Source organism: Nerophis lumbriciformis, linkage group LG33 (assembly GCF_033978685.3).
Source record: "Nerophis lumbriciformis linkage group LG33, RoL_Nlum_v2.1, whole genome shotgun sequence".
NCBI lineage: Eukaryota > Metazoa > Chordata > Actinopteri > Syngnathiformes > Syngnathidae > Nerophis > Nerophis lumbriciformis.
This window is the reverse complement of record NC_084580.2, coordinates 16,210,848-16,231,334: the sequence shown is the minus strand read 5'-3', so window position 1 is coordinate 16,231,334 and position 20,487 is coordinate 16,210,848. Positions and strand designations below refer to the sequence as shown.

The 20,487-nt window shown below is 39.1% G+C and overlaps 1 protein-coding gene across 3 annotated transcripts in view; it reads left to right on the top strand.

The window, feature by feature from the left end:
- The window catches only part of ccser1 (coiled-coil serine-rich protein 1), a 397,790-nt gene that overhangs the window by 86,273 nt on the left and 291,030 nt on the right, over positions 1-20,487 (top strand). For all 3 annotated transcript variants that reach the window (XM_061929002.1, XM_061929001.1, XM_061929003.2), the window contains exon 6: positions 4,131-4,236. In XM_061929002.1, the coding sequence (XP_061784986.1) occupies positions 4,131-4,236 (106 nt within the window). The remainder of the gene's footprint in view (positions 1-4,130; positions 4,237-20,487) is intronic.

Sequence of the window (20,487 nt, the reverse complement as noted above, 5' to 3'; positions counted from 1 at the left end):
ACGAACAGGGACGGATTCAAGTTGCACCAGTGGCCCAAAGATGCGAAAGTGGCAAGAAATTGGACGTTTGTTCCGCACACTTTACCGACGAAAGCTATGCTACGACAGAGATGGCAAGAATGTGTGGATATCCTGCGACACTCAAAGCAGATGCATTTCCAACTGGACTGGACAGATCAGCTTTCAGGAAAAGAGAGCGGATGAGGGTATGTCTACAGAATATATTCATTGATGAAAACTGGGCTGTCTGCACTCTCAAAGTGCATGTTGTTGCCAAATGTATTTCATATGCTGTAAACCTAGTTCATAGTTGTTAGTTTCCTTTAATGCCAAACAAACACATACCAATCGTTGGTTAGAAGGCGATCGCCGAATTCGTCCTCGCTTTCTCCCGTGTCGCTGGCTGTCGTGTCGTTTTCGTCGGTTTTGCTTGCATACGGTTTAAACCGATATGGCTCAATAGCTTCAGTTTCTTCTTCAATTTCGTTTTCGCTACCTGCCTCCACACTACAACCATCCGTTTCAATACATGCGTAATCTGTTGAATCGCTTAAGCCGCTGAAATCCGAGTCTGAATCCGAGCTAATGTCGCTATAGCTTGCTGTTCTTTCCGCCATGTTTGTTTGTGTTGGCTTCACTGTGTGACGTCACAGGAAAATGGACGGGTGTATATAACGATGGTTAAAATCAGGCACTTTGAAGCTTTTTTTAGGGATATTGCGTGATGGGTAAAATTTTGAAAAGAACTTCGAAAAATAAAATAAGCCACTGGGAACTGATTTTTAATGGTTTTAACCCTTCTGAAATTGTGATAATGTTCCCCTTCAAGGTCAACCAATTCAAGCCCTCATGAGCAAGCATTTGGAGACAGGGGGAAGAAAAAAAACTTCCTCTAGGGAAGAAACCACAAATGTCCACAGTGAATTTATATATATATATAGTCGTGCTCAAAAGTCTACATACACTTGTAAAGAACATAATGTCATGGCTGTCTTGAGTTTCCAATCATTTCTACAACTCTTATTTTTTTGTGATAGAGTGATTGGAGAACATAAGTTTGGTTCTTTTATGAATTTATTATGGGTCTACTGAAAATGTGAGCAAATCTGCTGGGTCAAAAGTATACATACAGCAATGTTAATATTTGCTTACATGTCCCTTGGCAAGTTTCACTGCAAAAGGCGCTTTTGGTAGCCATCCACAAGCTTCTGGCAAGCTTCTGGTTGAATTTTTGACCACTCCTCTTGACAAAATTGGTGCAGTTCAGCTAAATTTGTTGGTTTTCTGACATGGACTTGTTTCTTCAGCATTGTCCACACACATTTAAGTCAGGACTTTGGGAAGGCTATTCTACTTCAACTTCGGATCTATCTATAGATGTAAAGTTTATTTTAATTATGTTTTTTTTGTGATAATGGCCTTTTTATAAAAACATAACAACTGCTTTTTTTTTTATTATAGAGAAATGTAAAATATGCAATAGTTTAAAAAATAATTTGCAGTGTGGAATATTTGAGGTCGAATAGGTCAATAATTCATAACAACATTGATTTCGATACAGTACACTAGCACAGTGATTTTCAACCTTTTTTGAGCAAAGGTGTCAAGACTTGGTCCTGGGGTTTAGTTTTTCTCGAAGGCAACGGAAAGTTGGCTCGGGCGAGACGGGAATGAAGGTACATTTTTATTTAAACACTATAAATACAGAACAAGGAAGTAAACAAAAGGCGCGCACAATGGCGGAGAACAAACTATGAAACCAAACACTTGCACAAAGGCAAAAACTATGAACAACAAAAAACACTAACTGGGGCAATAATAAACAAAACTTACTTGGCATGGACAAAAAGGAGCAGCGTGAACGATGGACATGAAAAAAGAGTCAGAAATGTGCAGAGCATAAATGTGGGGATGTCACCAGAAAGACAAACTGAAAAACAATGAACTTAAATACTACAGACATGATTAACGAAAACAGGTGCGTGACTCAAAACATGAAACAGGTGCGTGACGTGACAGGTGAAAACTAATGGGTTGCTATGGTGACAAACAAGAGTGCACAATGAGTCCAAACGTGGAACAGGTGAAACTAATGGGTAATCATGGAAACAAGACAAGGGAGTGAAAAGCCAGAAACTAAAAAGTCCAATAACTAAACAAAACATGACTAAGACAAAACATGATTACACAGACATGACAAAAGGCACATTTTTTGCGTTGAAAAAATCCGGAGGCACACCACCAACAGAAATCATTAAAAAACGAAACTCAGTTAACAGTAAAAAGTTGTTGTTGCAATTGTTGGATATGACTTTAAACCATAACCAACCATGCATCAATATAGATTATTGTCTCAAAGTAGGTGTACTGTCACCACCTGTCACATCACACCCTGACTTATTTGGACTTGTTTGCCGTTTTCCTGTGTGTAGTGTTTTAGTTCTTGTCTTGCACTCCTATTTTGGTGGCTTTTTTTCTTTTTTTGGTATTTTCCTGTAGCAGGTTGTTTTAGCAGTCAATAATATTTCAGTTGTTTTTATTAGAGATGTCCGATATGCCGATATTATCGGCCGATAAATGCTTTGAAATGTAATATCGGAAATTATCGGTATCGTTTTTTTTATTATCGGTATGTTTTTTTGTTGTTGTTTTTTTAATTAAATCAACATAAAAAACACAAGATACACTTACAATTAGTGCACCAACCCCAAAAACCTCCCTCCCCATTTACACTCATTCACACAAAAGGGTTGTTTCTTTCTGTTATTAATATTCTGGTTCCTACATTATATATCAATATATATCAATACAGTCTGCAAGGGATACAGTCCGTAAGCACACATGATTGTGCGTGCTGCTGGTCCACTAATAGTACTAACCTTTAACAGTTAATTTTACTCATTTTCATTAATTACTAGTTTTTATATAACTGTTTTTATATTGATTTACCTTCTTTTTTTATTCAAGAAAATGTTTTTAATTTATTTATCTTGTTTTATTTTATTTTATTTTTTAAAAAGGACCTTATTTTCACCATACCTGGTTGTCCAAATGAGGCATACTAATTTGTTAATTACACGACTGTATATATCAGTATCGGTTGATATCGGTATCGGTTGGTATCGGTAATTAAAGAGTTGGACAATATCGGAATATCGGATAACGACAAAGAAGCCATTATCGGACATCCCTAGTTTGTATCCTTCTTTGTGGGGACATTGTTGATTGTCATGTCATGTTCGGATGTACATTGTGGACGCCGTCTTTGCTCCACAGTAAGTCTTTGCTGTCGTCCAGCATTCTGTTTTTGTTTACTTTGTAGCCAGTTCAGTTTTAGTTTCGTTCTGCATAGCCTTACCTAAGCTTCAATGCCTTTTCTTAGGGGCACTCACCTTTTGTTTATTTTTGGTTTAAGCATTAGACACCTTTTTACCTGCACACTGCCTCCTGCTGTTTCCTACATCTACAAAGCGATTAGCTACGTGCTGCCACCTACTGATATGGAAGAGTATTACACGGTTACGCTGCCGAGCTCTGGACAGCACCGACACACAACAACGCCACATCATTTGCAGATTATAATTACTGGTTGTCAAAAAATATTTTTAATCCAAATAGGTGAAATTACATAATCTCCCACGGCACACCAGACTGTATCTCACGGCACACTAGTGTGCCGCGGCACAGTGGTTGAAAAACACTGCTCTAGTATCCAATAGCCATCTAGTGGTTAAGGGGTGCAATTACACCAAAAAAAACATGTTCTTGTTTTTCAATGGGCAAAAACGAAATTCATTTGGTTTTCATGGAAAAAGCATAGTGATACACCAGGATTACAGCCTGTTTAAAAAAATAGCAGTTATGATGGGATCAATGGAGCTAATAACGTTTTTAAGAGAAAATGTGTATACTTTATGTTTACATCCTATGCTAACAATGTTGCAATCAAAAACACAATGCAATTTTATTTAAAAAAATGTTAGCCTTCAGACTGCTAATCTTCAAAGTTAACAATTTCTCAAGTCTTTTGGGCCCAGGGGTTGCACACGGGTTAATAAATGTTTTAGTTAAACTGTAGAACAGATTAAGTTGTCATGAGAGTCATAATATGCATCTTTTTGTGTGCGCAGTTTCTAGAGAAGACTCCAGTCAGTCCTTGGCTTCCTGTCTCAACCTGCTCCCATCACCTATCGACCCGTCAGGAGATCGCATCCTCGGAAAAGACTACTGTCACAGGTAGGACTTAACCAGTGACGTGCAGTCACTAGAGGCAGGTGAGGCGCGGCCTCACCTGCCATCATGGAAAGAAAAAAAATAATAACCCTAACCCTACCGTATTACACAGTTACTGTGTTGAGCTCTAGACAGCACCGACACTCAACAACAACACATAATTTGCAGACTATAATTACTGGTTTGCAAAAAAATATTTTTATGGGGCCTCACCTGCCATCATGGAAAGAAAAAAAATGTAAAAAGAAAAAAAATTAATTAAATTGTTATATGTATCCAGTGATTATACTATAACGTTATTTTCCATTTAACTTCACCAGTTTTAGATTATTTTTATTCAAAATCGCTGAATTTTCACATTTGCCGTTCAAATACTGAGAAGAGACGGTGCGGTGAACAGCAGCCAGTTGAGGCACGTCACTCAGTGCCTCAACATGGATTCCGGACTCGGCTAACTGCTGGCCTACTGTGCAGTGAGACCGTATTGCTATATGAACTATATTATACAATTCCATAGTTTAGTTAGCTGAGGTATATAATATACAGTGTATTTTGTCAACAACTGTATGTGTGTAACGTATTTCTTGTGCTGAGCGATCATAAAACGGCTGCAAAAGACGCACTGGCTGAGGCTCCAGTAATCCCGCCTCCTGCACCTCCGCCGTATAATTGTTATATCAACTAAAGCCCACACTTAAACTTTCCACGTGCAAGATTGAATCTATTTAAAAATGTTATTTCATAAGAAGCCAAAAAGTGCAAAAACAATAATGTTCGTGTTGGAGGAGTTGTGAATGACTGCAGGGCCACAACATTAGGTACACCTGCAGACTGCAGGTGTATCTAATTCACAACTCCTCCAACACGAACATTATTGTTTTTGCACTTTTTGGCTTCTTATTAAATAACTTTTGTAACCTATTTTCATGGGCTTTCCTCTTTGTGATGTTAAGTTCCTGTTATGCGCTGTTATACAGTATATGCCTTGAGCTCTTATTTTGAAGGCGCTAAGAGCGGAAGTAATGACACGTTGCGGAGGTTTTTGAAAGAAGGTACATAAAGTGGTCCTCGTGTAAACTGGAGCCTCCGTGTTTGTTATTTTGTAGTTTCATACAGTATAGGCGACATTTATAAACCCTCGGTTACACTTTTTTAAATAGATTCAATCTTGCACGTGGAAAGTTTAAGTGAGGGCTTTAGTTGCGGCGCATGGACTTAATTTATAAGTAAAGGTAAGACCATAATAACGTTATTTTTATTAAATGTGCTTTTTTGTGTGCTACAGTTTGTATGTGTAAAGTTAAAGTTAAGTTAAAGTACCAATGATTGTCACACACACACTAGGTGTAATGAAATTTGTCATCTGCATTTCACCCATCCCCTTGTTCACCCCCTGGGAGGTGAGGGGAGCAGTGGGCAGCAGCGGCGCCGCGCCCGGGAATCATTTTTGGTGATTTAACCCCCAATTCCAAGCCTAGATGCTGAGTGCCAAGCAGGGAAGAATGCTGGTATGAGCTTTTAAACATAACCTGTTAACTGCTGCCAATCAAATGGTGAATAAGGTACTCTTTAGGGTTCATATGTTTGTAAATCTGACTGTGATGAAGTCAGTGCCTCACCAGCCATCAACCTCACCGCACGTCACTGGACTTAACACAATTGAACAGTAAATACATTCAGGGATGTACCACTGCACTGCATCATCTGTGTCTAATATACAGTATAGCTTACCTTATTAAGTCGAATAAGAGATACATACTAACAAGCCGCAGCCACAACATTGAAATATTCATACGCATGTGGATGTAATACCTCTGTGACAGTCTTAAGCATTGTGGAAAAGTTTTCGTGCGGTTCCTGTACTGGATCTCCACAGATAGTTAGACCACAGGGGGCTTTATTCTCTGCAACACACGCCGCCGGAGGGGTATTGTCTCTCTGAGAAATTGCTGATCTCGTGTCTTCCCTGTGAAATTGACAACACACGCACACACAAGTTGATGAAACAAGTCTCTAGTGCAGACAGACGGCCCGCCAAATAAATAAATTAATACGCTCTCTTTGAATAAATATGCAAGGTGTCTTTGCTGTTCTCCCCTCGTCTTCCCAGTAGGCCCCAGCTGAAACAGAGCGCTCAGTTTTTTTCCGTTTTTTTTACAATTTGTCCACTTGTTTCTTCTACATGTTTTTACTAGCTACACACACACACAAACACACACACACACTGCTGCCCTGTTCATGAGCCTATTTGCTTTTATGGAGAGAGGGTTTGTAATAAATGCTTGGCATTGTATAGCTGGGTGTTTGACAAGTCAGCAAATGATTATGGCTTTACCTTTTAGTGATCCTCCATTCACTAGGATTTATTTGGTGTCTCCTCACACCCCAAGACTAAATGACTTTGGGTGCAAAAAACAACATCTGATTCCTTTCTGTTAACAGACACTTGTGAAAGTACGTCTGGAGTACACTTTGACAGATCTATACCACCACTATTGAGACATTACACTTACCCTCGGCTGCTTTGCTTTTTTTTTTTTTTAACTGAAGAGGCGCTTCAAACACTTACTAAAGTGAATAGAGAGAGTTTCTGTGTCTAGACGCCGTCAGTGGAATTCTGCACCCAAGGTTTTTCGTCTCAGTTGTTTCATCGAAACTCAAGTCCCACTTCATCTGCTAGTTTTATAGGCTTTCTCATCGTATGGGGTCATGTCAAACTGTTCTTCCCATTCCATCTACTGTGTGCCTCAAACGGCTTTTGACGAGAATCATAATGGAGGACTACTGTATTTAAGCTTTTGTGTATGATTACATTTTCATTGGTAAAAACAAGTATTTCCAGTTTATATTTGTATTACCAGGCCTCCAGTTTGAACTTTTTAAGGTCAAGGCAAGTGTTGCCTTAAAGGAGGGCTCATATTTTAGGGCACCAAGGCAAGTTAGAAGTGCACCAAGGCGAACATTATTTTCTTTCGAGGCAGGAGATCTAGGGGATGCCAATTATGGCCAAAGTAATAATTAAGATTATTGTTATCAATATTGAAATCATGATTACTGATTAAGTAAAGCAGTAGGGGTGTGGGAAAAAATAGATTCGAATTCAAATCGCCGTTCTCACGTTGTACGATTCAGTATCGATTCTCATTTTTCAAAAATCGATTTTATTTAAAAAACATTTTTTTTAATTTAATTTAATTTTTGTATTTTTATTAATCAATCCAACAAAACAATACACAACAATACCATAACAATGCAATCCAGTTCCGAAAACCAAACCCGACCCAGCAACACTCAGAACTGCAATAAACAGAGCATTGAGAGGAGACCAGAGGTGGGTAGAGTAGCCAGAAATTGTACTCAAGTAAGAGTACTGTTACTTTAGAGATTTATTACTCAAGTAAAAGTAAGGAGTAGTCACCCAAATATTTACTTGAGTAAAAGTAAAAAGTATGTTGTAAAAAAACTACTCAAGTACTGAGTAACTGATGAGTAACATACACACACATATCATATATATATATATATATATATATATATATATATATAAATATATATATATATATACATTGATATATACAGTATATAATTTATATTTATTTTTTTTGCCATTTTTGTTTACATGTTAATAGTGTTTTAATGAATATACATGCATGTTTAACACATATAGATTCCTTTCTTTCATGAAGACAAGAATATAAGTTGGTGTATTACCTGATTCTGATGACTTGCATTGATTGTAATCAGACAGTAGTGATGACAAACGTCCACGTTTTCAAATGGAGGAGAAAAAAAGTTCCTTCTTTCTGTCCAATACCACATGAAAGTGGTTGGTTTTTGGCATCTTATATGTCCAGCTTCCATATTCGTTTTTATACACTTTACAAGAAATACATTGGCGGCAAACTCCGTAGCTTGCTAGCTTGTTTGCGCAGGCTTTCGGAGACTCTTATTTTGAAAGCGCAGGCGCGATGGAGCGGCACTTTTATTGTGAAAACAGGAACTGTGCAGTCAGTCTTTAGGCTTTTGACGGGGTGTACGGTTGAAATAAAAAATGGTCTTTTTTCCTTCACACTTTTGATTGATTGGAACTTGTATTAGTAGATTGCACAGTACAGTACATATTCCGTACAATTGACCACTAAATGGTAACACCCGAATACGTTTTTCAACTTGTTTAAGTCAGGTCATGTGACCCCTGGCTCTGTTTGATTGGTCCAACGTCACCAGTGACTGCATCTGATTGGTGGAACGGAGTGAACGTCACCAGTGACTGTATTTGTTGAAACACTATGAAGGTCTGTCTGACAGACCAAAACAAACAAAGCGTGCATTAACAGATCGATAAAAATTAGTAGCGAGTAGCGAGCTGAATGTAGATAAAAGTAGCGGAGTAAAAGTAGCGTTTCTTCTCTATAAATATACTCAAGTAAAAGTAAAAGTATGTTGCATTAAAACTACTCTTAGAAGTACAATTTATCCCAAAAGTTACTCAAGTAGATGTAACGGAGTAAATGTAGCACGTTACTACCCACCTCTGGAGGAGACACATAAACGACACAGAACAAACCAAAAGTAGTGAAACAAAAATGAATATTATCCACAACCGTATCAATATTAGTAACAATTTCAACATAGCAGTGATTAAAAATCCCTCATTACCATTATCATTAGACATTTATAAAAAAAAATAAAAAAATACAATTAAAAAGACCACTAGTGTCACAGTGGCTTACACTTGCATCGCATCTCATAAGCTTGACAACACACTGTGTCCAATATTTTACACAAAAATAAAATAAGTCATATTTTTGGTTCATTTAATAGTTAAAACAAATTTACATTATTACAATCAGTTGATAAAACATTGTCCTTTACAATTATAAAAGCTTTTTACAAAAATCTACTACTCTGCTTGCATGTCAGCAGACTGGGGTAGATCCTGCTGAAATCCTGTGTATTGAATGAATAGAGAATCCTTTTGAATCGGGAAAATATCGTTTTTGAATCGAGAATCGGGTTGAATCGAAAACAAAAAAATCGATTTATAATCGAATCGTGACCCCAAGAATCGATATTGAATCGAATCGTGGGACACCCAAAGATTCGCAGCCCTATAAAGCAGTGTTGGGGTGTGAACGTACCGTATTTTCCGCACTATAAGGCGCACCTAAAAACCACAAATTTTCTCAAAAGCTGACAGTGCGCCTTATAATCCGGTGCGCCTTATATATGGGTTAATATTAATATTAATTTTCATAAAGTTTCGGTCTCGCAACTACGGTAAACAGCCGCCATCTTTTTTCCCCGTAGAAGAAGAAGAAGCGCGCGGTGCATGCTGGGATATGTGACGTTTCATTTCCATTTGTGTGTTTATGTAAAGACCCCAAAATGGCTCCTATTAAGTGTGTTGTCTGTCTAATTATAAATAATGCAGACGAGGCGTGTTAACTGAGTTCTCAACGTTTACTCACAGCGTGCTCATAACCACATTCTAACTGCCAGCACATACAACAACGCTTCTCAGGGCTACCGCGCATGCTCGTCACTATCGTTGCATGCTGGGTAGTGTAGTTGTTATATTTGCTAGCTCATAACATCACATTAAGAGACACGCTTACGCGCTTAATTCAATACTCGCCGTCATTCCGGGTGGATTGACAAAAGACCTCCAGCCGCTAGATATTGGTGTCAACAGGGCATTCGAAGCTAGACTGCTAACTGCGTGGGAACAGTGGATGACAGAAGGCGAACACACGTGACGTTCACCAAGACAGGGAGACAGCGCCAGACGACATACGCCACTATCTGCCAGTGGATCGTAAATGCCTGGGCTGATTCAGTCTCATCTGTGGTCCGAGCTTTCAGGAAGGCAGGAATTGTCACTGAACTAATAAACGGCAACGACACTGACTCCATTAATGACGACTTCGACGAGACGGAGCCGGCCATGTTGGATGCCGTATTCGCTCAACTGTTTAATTCGGACACTGAAGAGGAAGAATTCGAGGGATTTGTGAATGAGCTATAACTTCATAAAGTGAGCTTTACATTTTTATTTAGTGTGTTGTGTTGTGTGACATTAACGTTTGAGCAACGTTGAGTTATTGATATATTGTTATTGCTCTGCACTATTTCACGTGTTACTATATTGTGATTGCACGTTTGATTTACGTAACACGAGTAAATCAGCTGTTTATTCATTTTGGGAGTGAACAGAGTTGTCAGAACGCTGGTTTGTTATCTATTAATAAAGTTTGACTGACCTATCTGACTGTTTTGTTGACATAGGTGCGCCTTATAATCCGGTGCGCCTTATATATGAACAAAGTTTTGAAATATGCCATTCATTGAAGGTGCGCCTTATAATCCGATGCGCCTTATAGTGCGGAAAATACGGTAATACCATCATGTCATTTGTAATGCCTAATAAAAAGACTATAGATAAACGTTATCCATATATTTATAGACAAATATTATTATTTTTAAATTCTTTAATAACATCAACTTGTCAGCTATTTGTCATTAAATGATGCTTGTATCTCTATTTTTACATTTTGATAGAGAGGTTTTTTTTTTTTTAAGTTATATACATCATGTCGGGACAGATCCATTATGAGTTTGAGCAGAACTATGTTGTATAGGAATTAACTATACACAATAACACATTAACAAAATTATGTCACATGAATGATTTTTGAAGTGACATGAAAAAAAAACACAATGTAAACAAAACATTGTGTTTACTTTTTGATATCAAAATAAAACACAAAGCAGTTTTGCTAATGAAGATGAAGTCTAATAAACAAGATTTGTTCTTCTCCAACGCCTCCCTAGTGTTTCAGTACAACAGTTTGGCCAACAAAATTAACTGATTGACGTGTTGGCGACCTGAGTTCTAAAGGATCTTTCTTTTTTGTTACGTGCTAAGTGAATAATTGTACCTTTGTACTTATTTTCCCATGTTTCTGCACAATAACTCAGATATGGTAGCAGTGGTGATAAGTAAAGAATATGGAGTGATTTTTGGTCCAGAACATATTTTGATTTATTCATTATTGACATATTTCTTGCCACTTACTTTTTTTATATTTTTAATTGAGATTTTTAGTTCACTTTGTCATCTAATATTATCCCCAAAATGTGGTTTCTTTACTCTTTCAATGTCCGTTTATTTGTGTTTGTGTTTGACTTTCTCTTCTACTTCTACTTCTATTACATTATTTTAGTTTTACTGAGATTTTGTGTGGTTCTGCTCCCTTATTTGTCATTATTCAAAGCTGATTTCTCTGAATAGCTGAACTGAATGTTGACAGCGTGTCATAGTTAAAAAATAAGCTGGAACAAAAAATACCAATAGCAACATTGTTACTCCAAAATCTTTACGATCCTCATGCACCGACCTAATTAGGAACCTGTACCAAAAAATACCGGTACTCGGTATACATCCCTACATATGAGTGACATAAACCACTGCTGGTAGCTAATTGGTTGAGCTGTTTTTTATTTCATTTATTGCTACATTCATGCATCTAACCTTTGAGGGTACACATTTATCTTTTAAATTGAGTTATTACTTAATCGTTTTTAAATAATTTTTGACCTGTTGTGGTATGACTGCTGTTGTTCCGTGGTATTGTCTTGTTCTAATTTTTATTGTAACTTTGTTTGTGCCGCCCTCTTTGTCATGTCGCTCTTGAAAAAGACATTTTAATCTCAATGGTTAAATAAAGGAAATTGAATCATAGCTTACATCTGAACTCGGCAGTATTCTACTCTTTTTTTGCTTCAGTGGCCCATTTCCTCGCAATTAATGTATTGTCTTTGACAAAAGTCTGATTAGCCCATGTTCCAATTATGCATATTTTATGAGTGACATACAGTAACCGATGTTTTTTTTTCAAGGCCAATAGTGATTATTTGTAGTCACGGAGGAGCTTCAACATTTGCATTTCAGAATATGTGAAATCTCCTAGGAAACTTGGTAAAAATCTGGGATTTTTCTCCATCACAATAACTCGCCATCTACTCAATTTTGTAGCAGTTTATGGATTTAATACACTGTAAGGTTTCCTCGTGAGGAATCATGAAATATTTGTTGGTTGAAGTTTATCTCGAACATGTGTACTGTTTTAAACATGGCGGAAAGAACAGCAAGCTATAGCGACATTAGCTCGGATTCAGACTCGGATTTCAGCGGCTTAAGCGATTCAACAGATTACGAATGTATTGAAACGGATGGTTGTAGTGTGGAGGCAGGTAGCGAAAACGAAATTGAAGAAGAAACTGAAGCTATTGAGCCATATCGGTTTGAACCGTATGCAAGCGAAAACGACGAAAACGACACGACAGACAGCGACACGGGAGAAAGCGAGGACGAATTCGGCGATCGCCTTCTAACCAACGATTGGTATGTGTTTGTTTGGCATTAAAGGAAACTAACAACTATGAACTAGGTTTACAGCATATGGAATACATTTGGCAACAACATGCACTTTGAGAGTGCAGACAGCCCATTTCAGGGCTGTCTGCATTTAAATGTTTTTAAGCTAAATTATTGGTAAACACAGTATATGTATAATAATTTACGTAAAACCGCGAGTAATGAATAAAGTTTTCATCAATTAATATATTCTGTAGACATACCCTCATCCGCTCTCTTTTCCTAAAAGCTGATCTGTCCAGTTTTGGAGTTGATGTCAGCATCTGCTTTGAGTGTCGCAGGATATCCACACATTCTTGCCATCTCTGTCGTAGCATAGCTTTCGTCGGTAAAGTGTGCGGAACAAACGACTGACCATTTCGTCGGCTTTCCCCACACCCTCGTATTTTGAACAAATTTCGTCCAATTTCTTGCCACTTTCGCATCTTTGGGCCACTGGTGCAACTTGAATCCGTCCCTGTTCGTGTTGTTACACCCTCCGACAACACACCGACGAAAGTGAGAAAATGGCGGATTGCTTCGTGACGTCATCGCTCCGAGAGCGAATAATAGAAAGGCGTTTAATTCGCCAAAATTCACCCATTTAGAGTTCGGAAATCGGTTAAAAAAATATATGGTCTTTTTTTCTGCAACATCAAGGTATATATTGACGCTTACATAGGTCTGTGATAAACTTCCCCATTGAAATAACATTTTATCGAGCTCGCAGACGCAGTAGTCGACATGATCTTCTTCCCGGTCAAGTCACATGTTTGGATTGCCACCTGGTATTAGGCGGAATTTGCCGCTACAGAAAGGACGAAGAGAGATAGCACATTGTCAGACAGTCACACTATTAAGACATTTCTCCAAAAAAACAGCATGGTAATGATTACTGACTGTTGTTTTTGACAGTGATAGACTACATAATGAAGCGTTGTCTGAGTTCATCGACTCCATAGACTTGTAACTGCAGGCAGCTGCGAACTACCCACTGTGCTGTTCAACATCCACGCTGATATCGCCTTACAGATCGTTTTCAGGTCTGCCTGGGACTGTGTGAAATCTTTAAGAGACCAAGGAGAGGGCAAAAAAACAAGACAAAATAACAGTTGACCTAGGTTTAGTTGCCTCAGTGTCTTTCTGTGCCTCTCAGTCTCGCTATCTCTGAGGTTCCACGCTCCCTTGAGGGGGGACATTGATTTGCTGTAGGCAAAGCAAGCCCCCGTCTACACACACACACACACACACACACATACAAACACACACACACCAGTCACGCGCAAACCTGTCAGTCACTTCAACCGTCCAGGGTATCAGCTGCTGCTTGTCTGATAGGCTGCATAGAACATCTGCTGCACACAGAAAGCAGGCGTGTGCTGTCCTAAGTTTAAAATGTCTATTTCAATCTACAGAGACAGACACATGGGGGGAGGGGGGAAATTGGGCACAATCGAGGGAGGAAGAGACTGGAAAGTCATGTTGTTTCCCGTCACCACATACACACTACACAATAGCTTGTCATCCGTTCCTGGTGTTGATAAAAGTAATGGGGACGTTTAGGAGTGTTGAGTTTTTTGTTGTAAATAAGGAAGGAATTCTCAGTCAGTTGCAATCGTAGAGCGCCAAAACTTTTAATTAGAGATGTCCGATAATGGCTTTTTTGCCGATATCCGATATTCAGATATTGTCCAACTCTTAAAGGGGAACATTATCACCAGACCTATGTAAGCGTCAATATATACCTTGATGTTGCAGAAAAAAGACCATACCGGTATATTTTTTAACCGATTTCCGAACCCTAAATGGGTGAATTTTGGCGAATTAAATTAAATTAAATTAAACACCTTTCTATTATTCGCTCTCGGAGCGATGACGTCACAACGTGGCGTCACATCGGGAAGCAATCCGCCATTTTCTCAAACACCGAGTCAAATCAGCTCTGTTATTTTCCGTTTTTTCGACTGTTTTCCGTACCTTGGAGACATCATGCCTCGTCGGTGTGTTGTCGGAGGGTGTAACAACACGAGCAGGGACGGATTCAAGTTGCACCAGTGGCCCAAAGATGCGAAAGTGGCAAGAAATTGGACGTTTGTTCCGCACACTTTACCGACGAAAGCTATGCTACGACAGAGATGGCAAGAATGTGTGGATATCCTGCGACACTCAAAGCAGATGTATTTCCAACGATAAAGTCAAAGAAATCTGCCGCCAGACCCCCATTGAATCTGCCGGAGTGTGTGAGCAATTCAGGGACAAAGGACCTCGGTAGCACGGCAAGCGATGGCGGCAGTTTGTTCCCGCAGACGAGCGAGCTAAACCCCCTGGATGTCTTGGCTCACACCGTCCCGAAGATGATCAAGAGAAGAATATCGACCCTAGCTTCCCTGGCCTGCTGACATGAGGGTATGTCTGCAGAATATATTAATTGATGAAAATTGGGCTGTGTGCACTCTCAAAGTGCATGTTGTTGCCAAATGTATTTCATATGCTGTAAACCTAGTTCATAGTTGTTAGTTTCCTTTAATGCCAAACAAACACATACCAATCGTTGGTTAGAAGGCGATCGCCGAATTCGTCCTCGCTTTCTTCCGTGTCGCTGGCTGTCGTGTCGTTTTCGTCGGTTTCGCTTGCATACGGTTCAAACCGATATGGCTCAATAGCTTCAGTTTCTTCTTCAATTTCGTTTTCGCTACCTGCCTCCACACTACAACCATCCATTTCAATACATTCGTAATCTGTTGAATCGCTTAAGCCGCTGAAATCCGAGTCTGAATCCGAGCTAATGTCGCTATAGCTTGCTGTTCTTTCCGCCATGTTTGTTTGTGTTGGCTTCACTATGTGACGTCACAGGAAAATGGACGGGTGTATATAACGATGGTTAAAATCAGGCACTTTGAAGCTTTTTTTTAGGGATATTGCGTGATGGGTAAAATTTTGAAAAAAACTTCAAAAAATATAATAAGCCACTGGGAACTGATTTTTAATGGTTTTAATTCTGAAATTGTGATAATGTTCCCCTTTAATTACCGATTCCGATATCAACCAATACCGATATATACAGTGGTGGTATTAACACATTATTATGCCTAATTTTGTTGTGATGCCCCGCTGGATGCATTAAACAATGTAACTTTACCATGAATTGATTAACGTGGACCCCGACTTAAACAAGTTGAAAAACTTATTCGGGTGTTACCATTTAGTGGTCAATTGTACGGAATATGTACTTGTGGCAGTGCTTACTGCCGTGCGGGTTCTCAGGACCATTCCAGGGAAGACATTGTCGTGAGAGTTTCAGTTTGAGTTTGAGTTTGAGTTTATTTCGAACATGCAATCATACAACATGATACATCACAATCTCCAGTTTCTCTTTATAACATGTTCGAAAAGGAGTAGGAAGAAGCAGAGCTTATTTAATCCTACCCCTTTTCTTTTACATAACAGTTGCTAAAACTTTTGTTCACTTCCTGTTCTCAATTTATTCACAATATACTCCATAAGTAATCACAATAAAAATAAGTAAATAAATAATAATTGGTGAAGTAAGTTACATTTCATATGTTGAGATAAGTAAGATTAAAACAGCAGCTTGGAATTTGGGACATGCTCTCCCTGAGATAATCCTAATACCCACTACAAGTATGGGAAATACTATACTTTGACTTTCACAAAGTGCATTATTATTATTTTTTTTTAAACATACCTGAGGAGGGGTGGTTTAGACTTCTTTATTTTTTCAGGAACAGAGTCTTTGGCGTGCTTTTCAGCAGCTGCCTTTTCTTACGTGAGCACACGAATGGTTTCCTTCCGTCCTCCGTCTGCTTTTCAGCAGCACATCGCCGTCGTTCGCCGTCTACTTTTCAGCAGCACGTCGCCGTCGTTCGCGTGGTAGCAGGGGATGGTTTCCTCCCGTCCGCCGTCTGCTTTTCAGCAGCACGTCGCCTTTGGCGTGCTTTTCAGCAGCTACCTTTTCTCCGTCTCCTCCCGATGTTCACGTCTCTCGCCCTCTTATACGGTTCGAGAGGGTGATTGCACTGTCCACAGCTGCGTGTTACACGCACCTTATGCTGATTGCGGCGTCGCTCCCAGCGCGCCCCGCCTTGCCGCTCGCTCGTCCACGCCTCCTCGCCACCATCTTGAAGCGGGCGCCGTTGGTCCGCCGGCCCCGCCTCCCCACAGTACTGTACTGTGCAATCTACTAAATAAAGTTTCAATCAATGAAAAACAAGGTTTTCCAAAATAAGAGAACAACTTCAACTCCAGTTATGGAAAAAAATGCCAACATGGCACTGCCATATTTATTATTGAAGTCACAAAGTGTATTATTCTTTTTGACATGCCTCAAAACAGCAGCTTGGAATTTGGGACATGCTCTCCCTGAGATAATCCTAATACCCACTACAAGTATGAGAAATACTATACTTTGACTTTCACAAAGTGCATTATTTTTTATTTTTTTTAAACATACCTGAGGAGGGGTGGTTGGTGGTAGCGGGGAGGTGTATATTGTAGCGTCCCGGAAGAGTTAGTGCTGCAAGGGCTTCTGGGTATTTGTTCTGTTGTGTTACGGTGCGGATGTTCTCCCGAAATGGGTTTGTCATTCTTGTTTGCTGTGGGTTCACAGTGTGGCGCATATTTGTAACAGTGTTAAAGTTGTTTATACGGCCACCCTCAGTGTGACCTGTATGGCTGTTGACCAAGCATGACTTGCATTCACTTATGTGAGTGTAAAAGCCGCATATATTATGTGATTGGGCCGGCACGCTGTTTGTATGGAGGAAAAGCGGACGTGACGACAGGTTGTAGAGGACGCTAAAGGCAGTGCCTTTAAGGCACGCCCGCAATAACGTTGTCCGGGTGGAAATCGGGAGAAAATCGGGAGAAGGGTTGCCTCGGGAGATTTTTGGGAGGGGCACCGAAATTCAGGAGTCTCCCGGGAATATCGGGAAGTTGAAACGGATACCGATAATTTCCGATATTACATTTTAAAGCATTTATCGGCCGATAATATCGGACATCTCTACTTTTAAACATTTGTCACTCTGAAATCAATTAGTGAACTGGTTTCGATTTTGGATCTGAATATGAAAAAGACGGTTTCTTCCCGGCGTAAATGAACTACGGAACTAAATGTAACGGGAGCCCACCTTTTCTCAACAATTTTATCCTGATCAGATGACATTTAACATAGACGTAAGGATCAGGACATGTTTAATTGGGTTTTCCGAGCACAATCAAGGTTCAAGGGTTTTATTCGTCACATGCAGAATACACCACAGTGAAATGCTTTTTTCCATGCTCTTCAGATATTGCGTACAGTGGGATCCAAACACTAGTTGCTGAATCTAATACACTAAATACAAAAAATACAACAATTTGAATAGCTCTGATGTACATTAATTACAAGACAATAAGTCCCAGTAGTTATGGTAGAAGTATCAGTACAAGTACAATCTGGATCAGATCTGTAAGGAACTTGATTCTACCGCTTATGGTGGAGCCTATCCCAGCTGACTTTTGGGCAAGAGGTGGCTACATAAGCTCAACAATTTCCATCCTAATATGATGACATTTGACAGAGACATTAGAGCACTGGTTCTTAACCTGGGTTCGATCAAACCCTAGGGGTTCGGTGAGTCGGCCTCAGGGGTTCGGCGGAGGTCAAAACACATCCGACTCATCGTGTAAATACAAACTTCTCCATATCGGCGTATAACGGATACGGCAACAGCTGACTGGTTTGCAGGTGTGTAATTTGTTGTGAGTTTATGCACTGTGTTGGTTTTGTTCTTTGAACAAGGTGATGTTCATGCACGGTTCATTTTGTGCACCAGTAATAAAACATGGTAAAACTTTAGTATGGGGAACATATTCACCATTAATTAGTTGCTTATTAACATGCAAATTAGTAACATATTGGCTCTTAACTAGTCATTATTAAGTACTTATTAATGCCTTATTCGGCATGACCTTATTACATACTTGCCAACCCTCCCGGATTTTCCGGGAGACTCCCGAAATTCAGCGCCTCTCCCGAAAACCTCCCGGGACAAATTTTCTCATGAAAATCTCCCGAAATTCAGGCGGAGCTGGAAGCCACGCCCCCTCTAGCTCCATGCGGACCTGAGTGACGTGTCAACAGCCTGTATTCACGTCCGCTTTCCCACAATATAAACAGCATGCCTGCCCAAACACGTTATAACTGTAGAATGATCGAGGGCGAGTTCTTGGTTTCTTATGTGGGTTTATTGTTAGGCAGTTTCATTAACGTCCTCCCAGCGCGGTAACAAAACCCAACAACAGCAGTCATGTTTTATTCTACCGTAAAGCAGTTTGTCTGCCGTAAACAGCAATGTTGTTGTAATATATTGAGTTGGAGGCAATAAACAGGCGAGGTGATGAAGTACGTCTCTTTACTGTAGACTTCAGAACAGACTCACACACTTGACGTCAGGTGCGCAACACCACATAAATCGTTGGCCAACCAAAAAGTAACCCCAGTACGCTATAGCCAACATTCACCAGGAGATGGCAACAAACAAATATAGCACAGCAGCTCAATTAAAAAACAGTACTTAAGCCACATTCTATTTTTTTTTAGTACTGAACTCTTAACCCTCATTTGTAAACAATAACATGCTTATTATACAAACAGTATTTGTACACCTTTAACACAGATTTTTATACTGTCTTCAGAGATTCAGTTTTTTTGGTGGTACTCGAAACCTTTCTGGGTACCTGCGAAAGGGTGTTCAGCATGGTTAGAAAAATAGTGACAGAGAATAGAACAAGGATGGACAATTCAACCCTTAACTCAACAATGAGTAGATGAGTGTTATGTGTGTGTATATGTGTAAATAAATGAACACTGAAATTCAAGTATTTATTTTATTTATATATATATATATATATATATATATATATATATATATATATATATATATATATATATATATATATATATATATATATATATATATAATAAAATAAATATATATATAGCTAGAATTCACTGAAAGTCAAGTATTTCTTATATATATATATATATATATATATATATATATATATATATATATATATATAAGAAATACTTGACTTTCAGTGAATTCTAGCTGTAAATATACTCCTCCCCTCTTAGACACGCCCCCGCCCCCCCACCCCCCACCTCCCGAAATCGGAGGTCTCAAGGTTGGCAAGTATGCCTTATTATAGCCTTAACCCTCTAACCCTGACCCTAACTCTCTAACCCTAACCAAATAACTCAAAATTAAGTCTTTATTACTTAGAATGTGTTCCCCTAGTGTCCAAATAACTCTAAATTAAGTCTTTGTTACTTAGAGTATGTTCCCCATACTAAAGTGTTACCAAAAACATATAACTTTGTCTTGAATTGGAATTTTTTTATTTATTTTTTTCACTAAAGAAGGGTTCGGTGAATGCACATATAAACTGGTGGGGTTCGGTACCTCCAACAAGGTTAAGAACCACTGCATGAGACTCTCTTTTTTGGGGTTTTCCCCCCACGTGTTTAAGATCTGAAAGAACTTTTCTTCGAATCGTTAATTTTCTACCACTTATTATGTTGAGTAAGCTGGGACCTATCCCAGCTGACTTATAGGCTGAGAAACATGGTACACCCTGAACTGGTCACCAGTCAGTCACGAGGCACATACTATAGAGACAAACAAACAATAGCACTCACATTTACGCTTATGGAAAAATTCAAGTCTACAGTTAGTCTCATTTTGACCATGGGAGGAAAACGCCGTACCAAAGACTGTAGTCTCATAGCATTAACCCACATGGAGTAAAAAAAAAAATTAAAAGTTTTG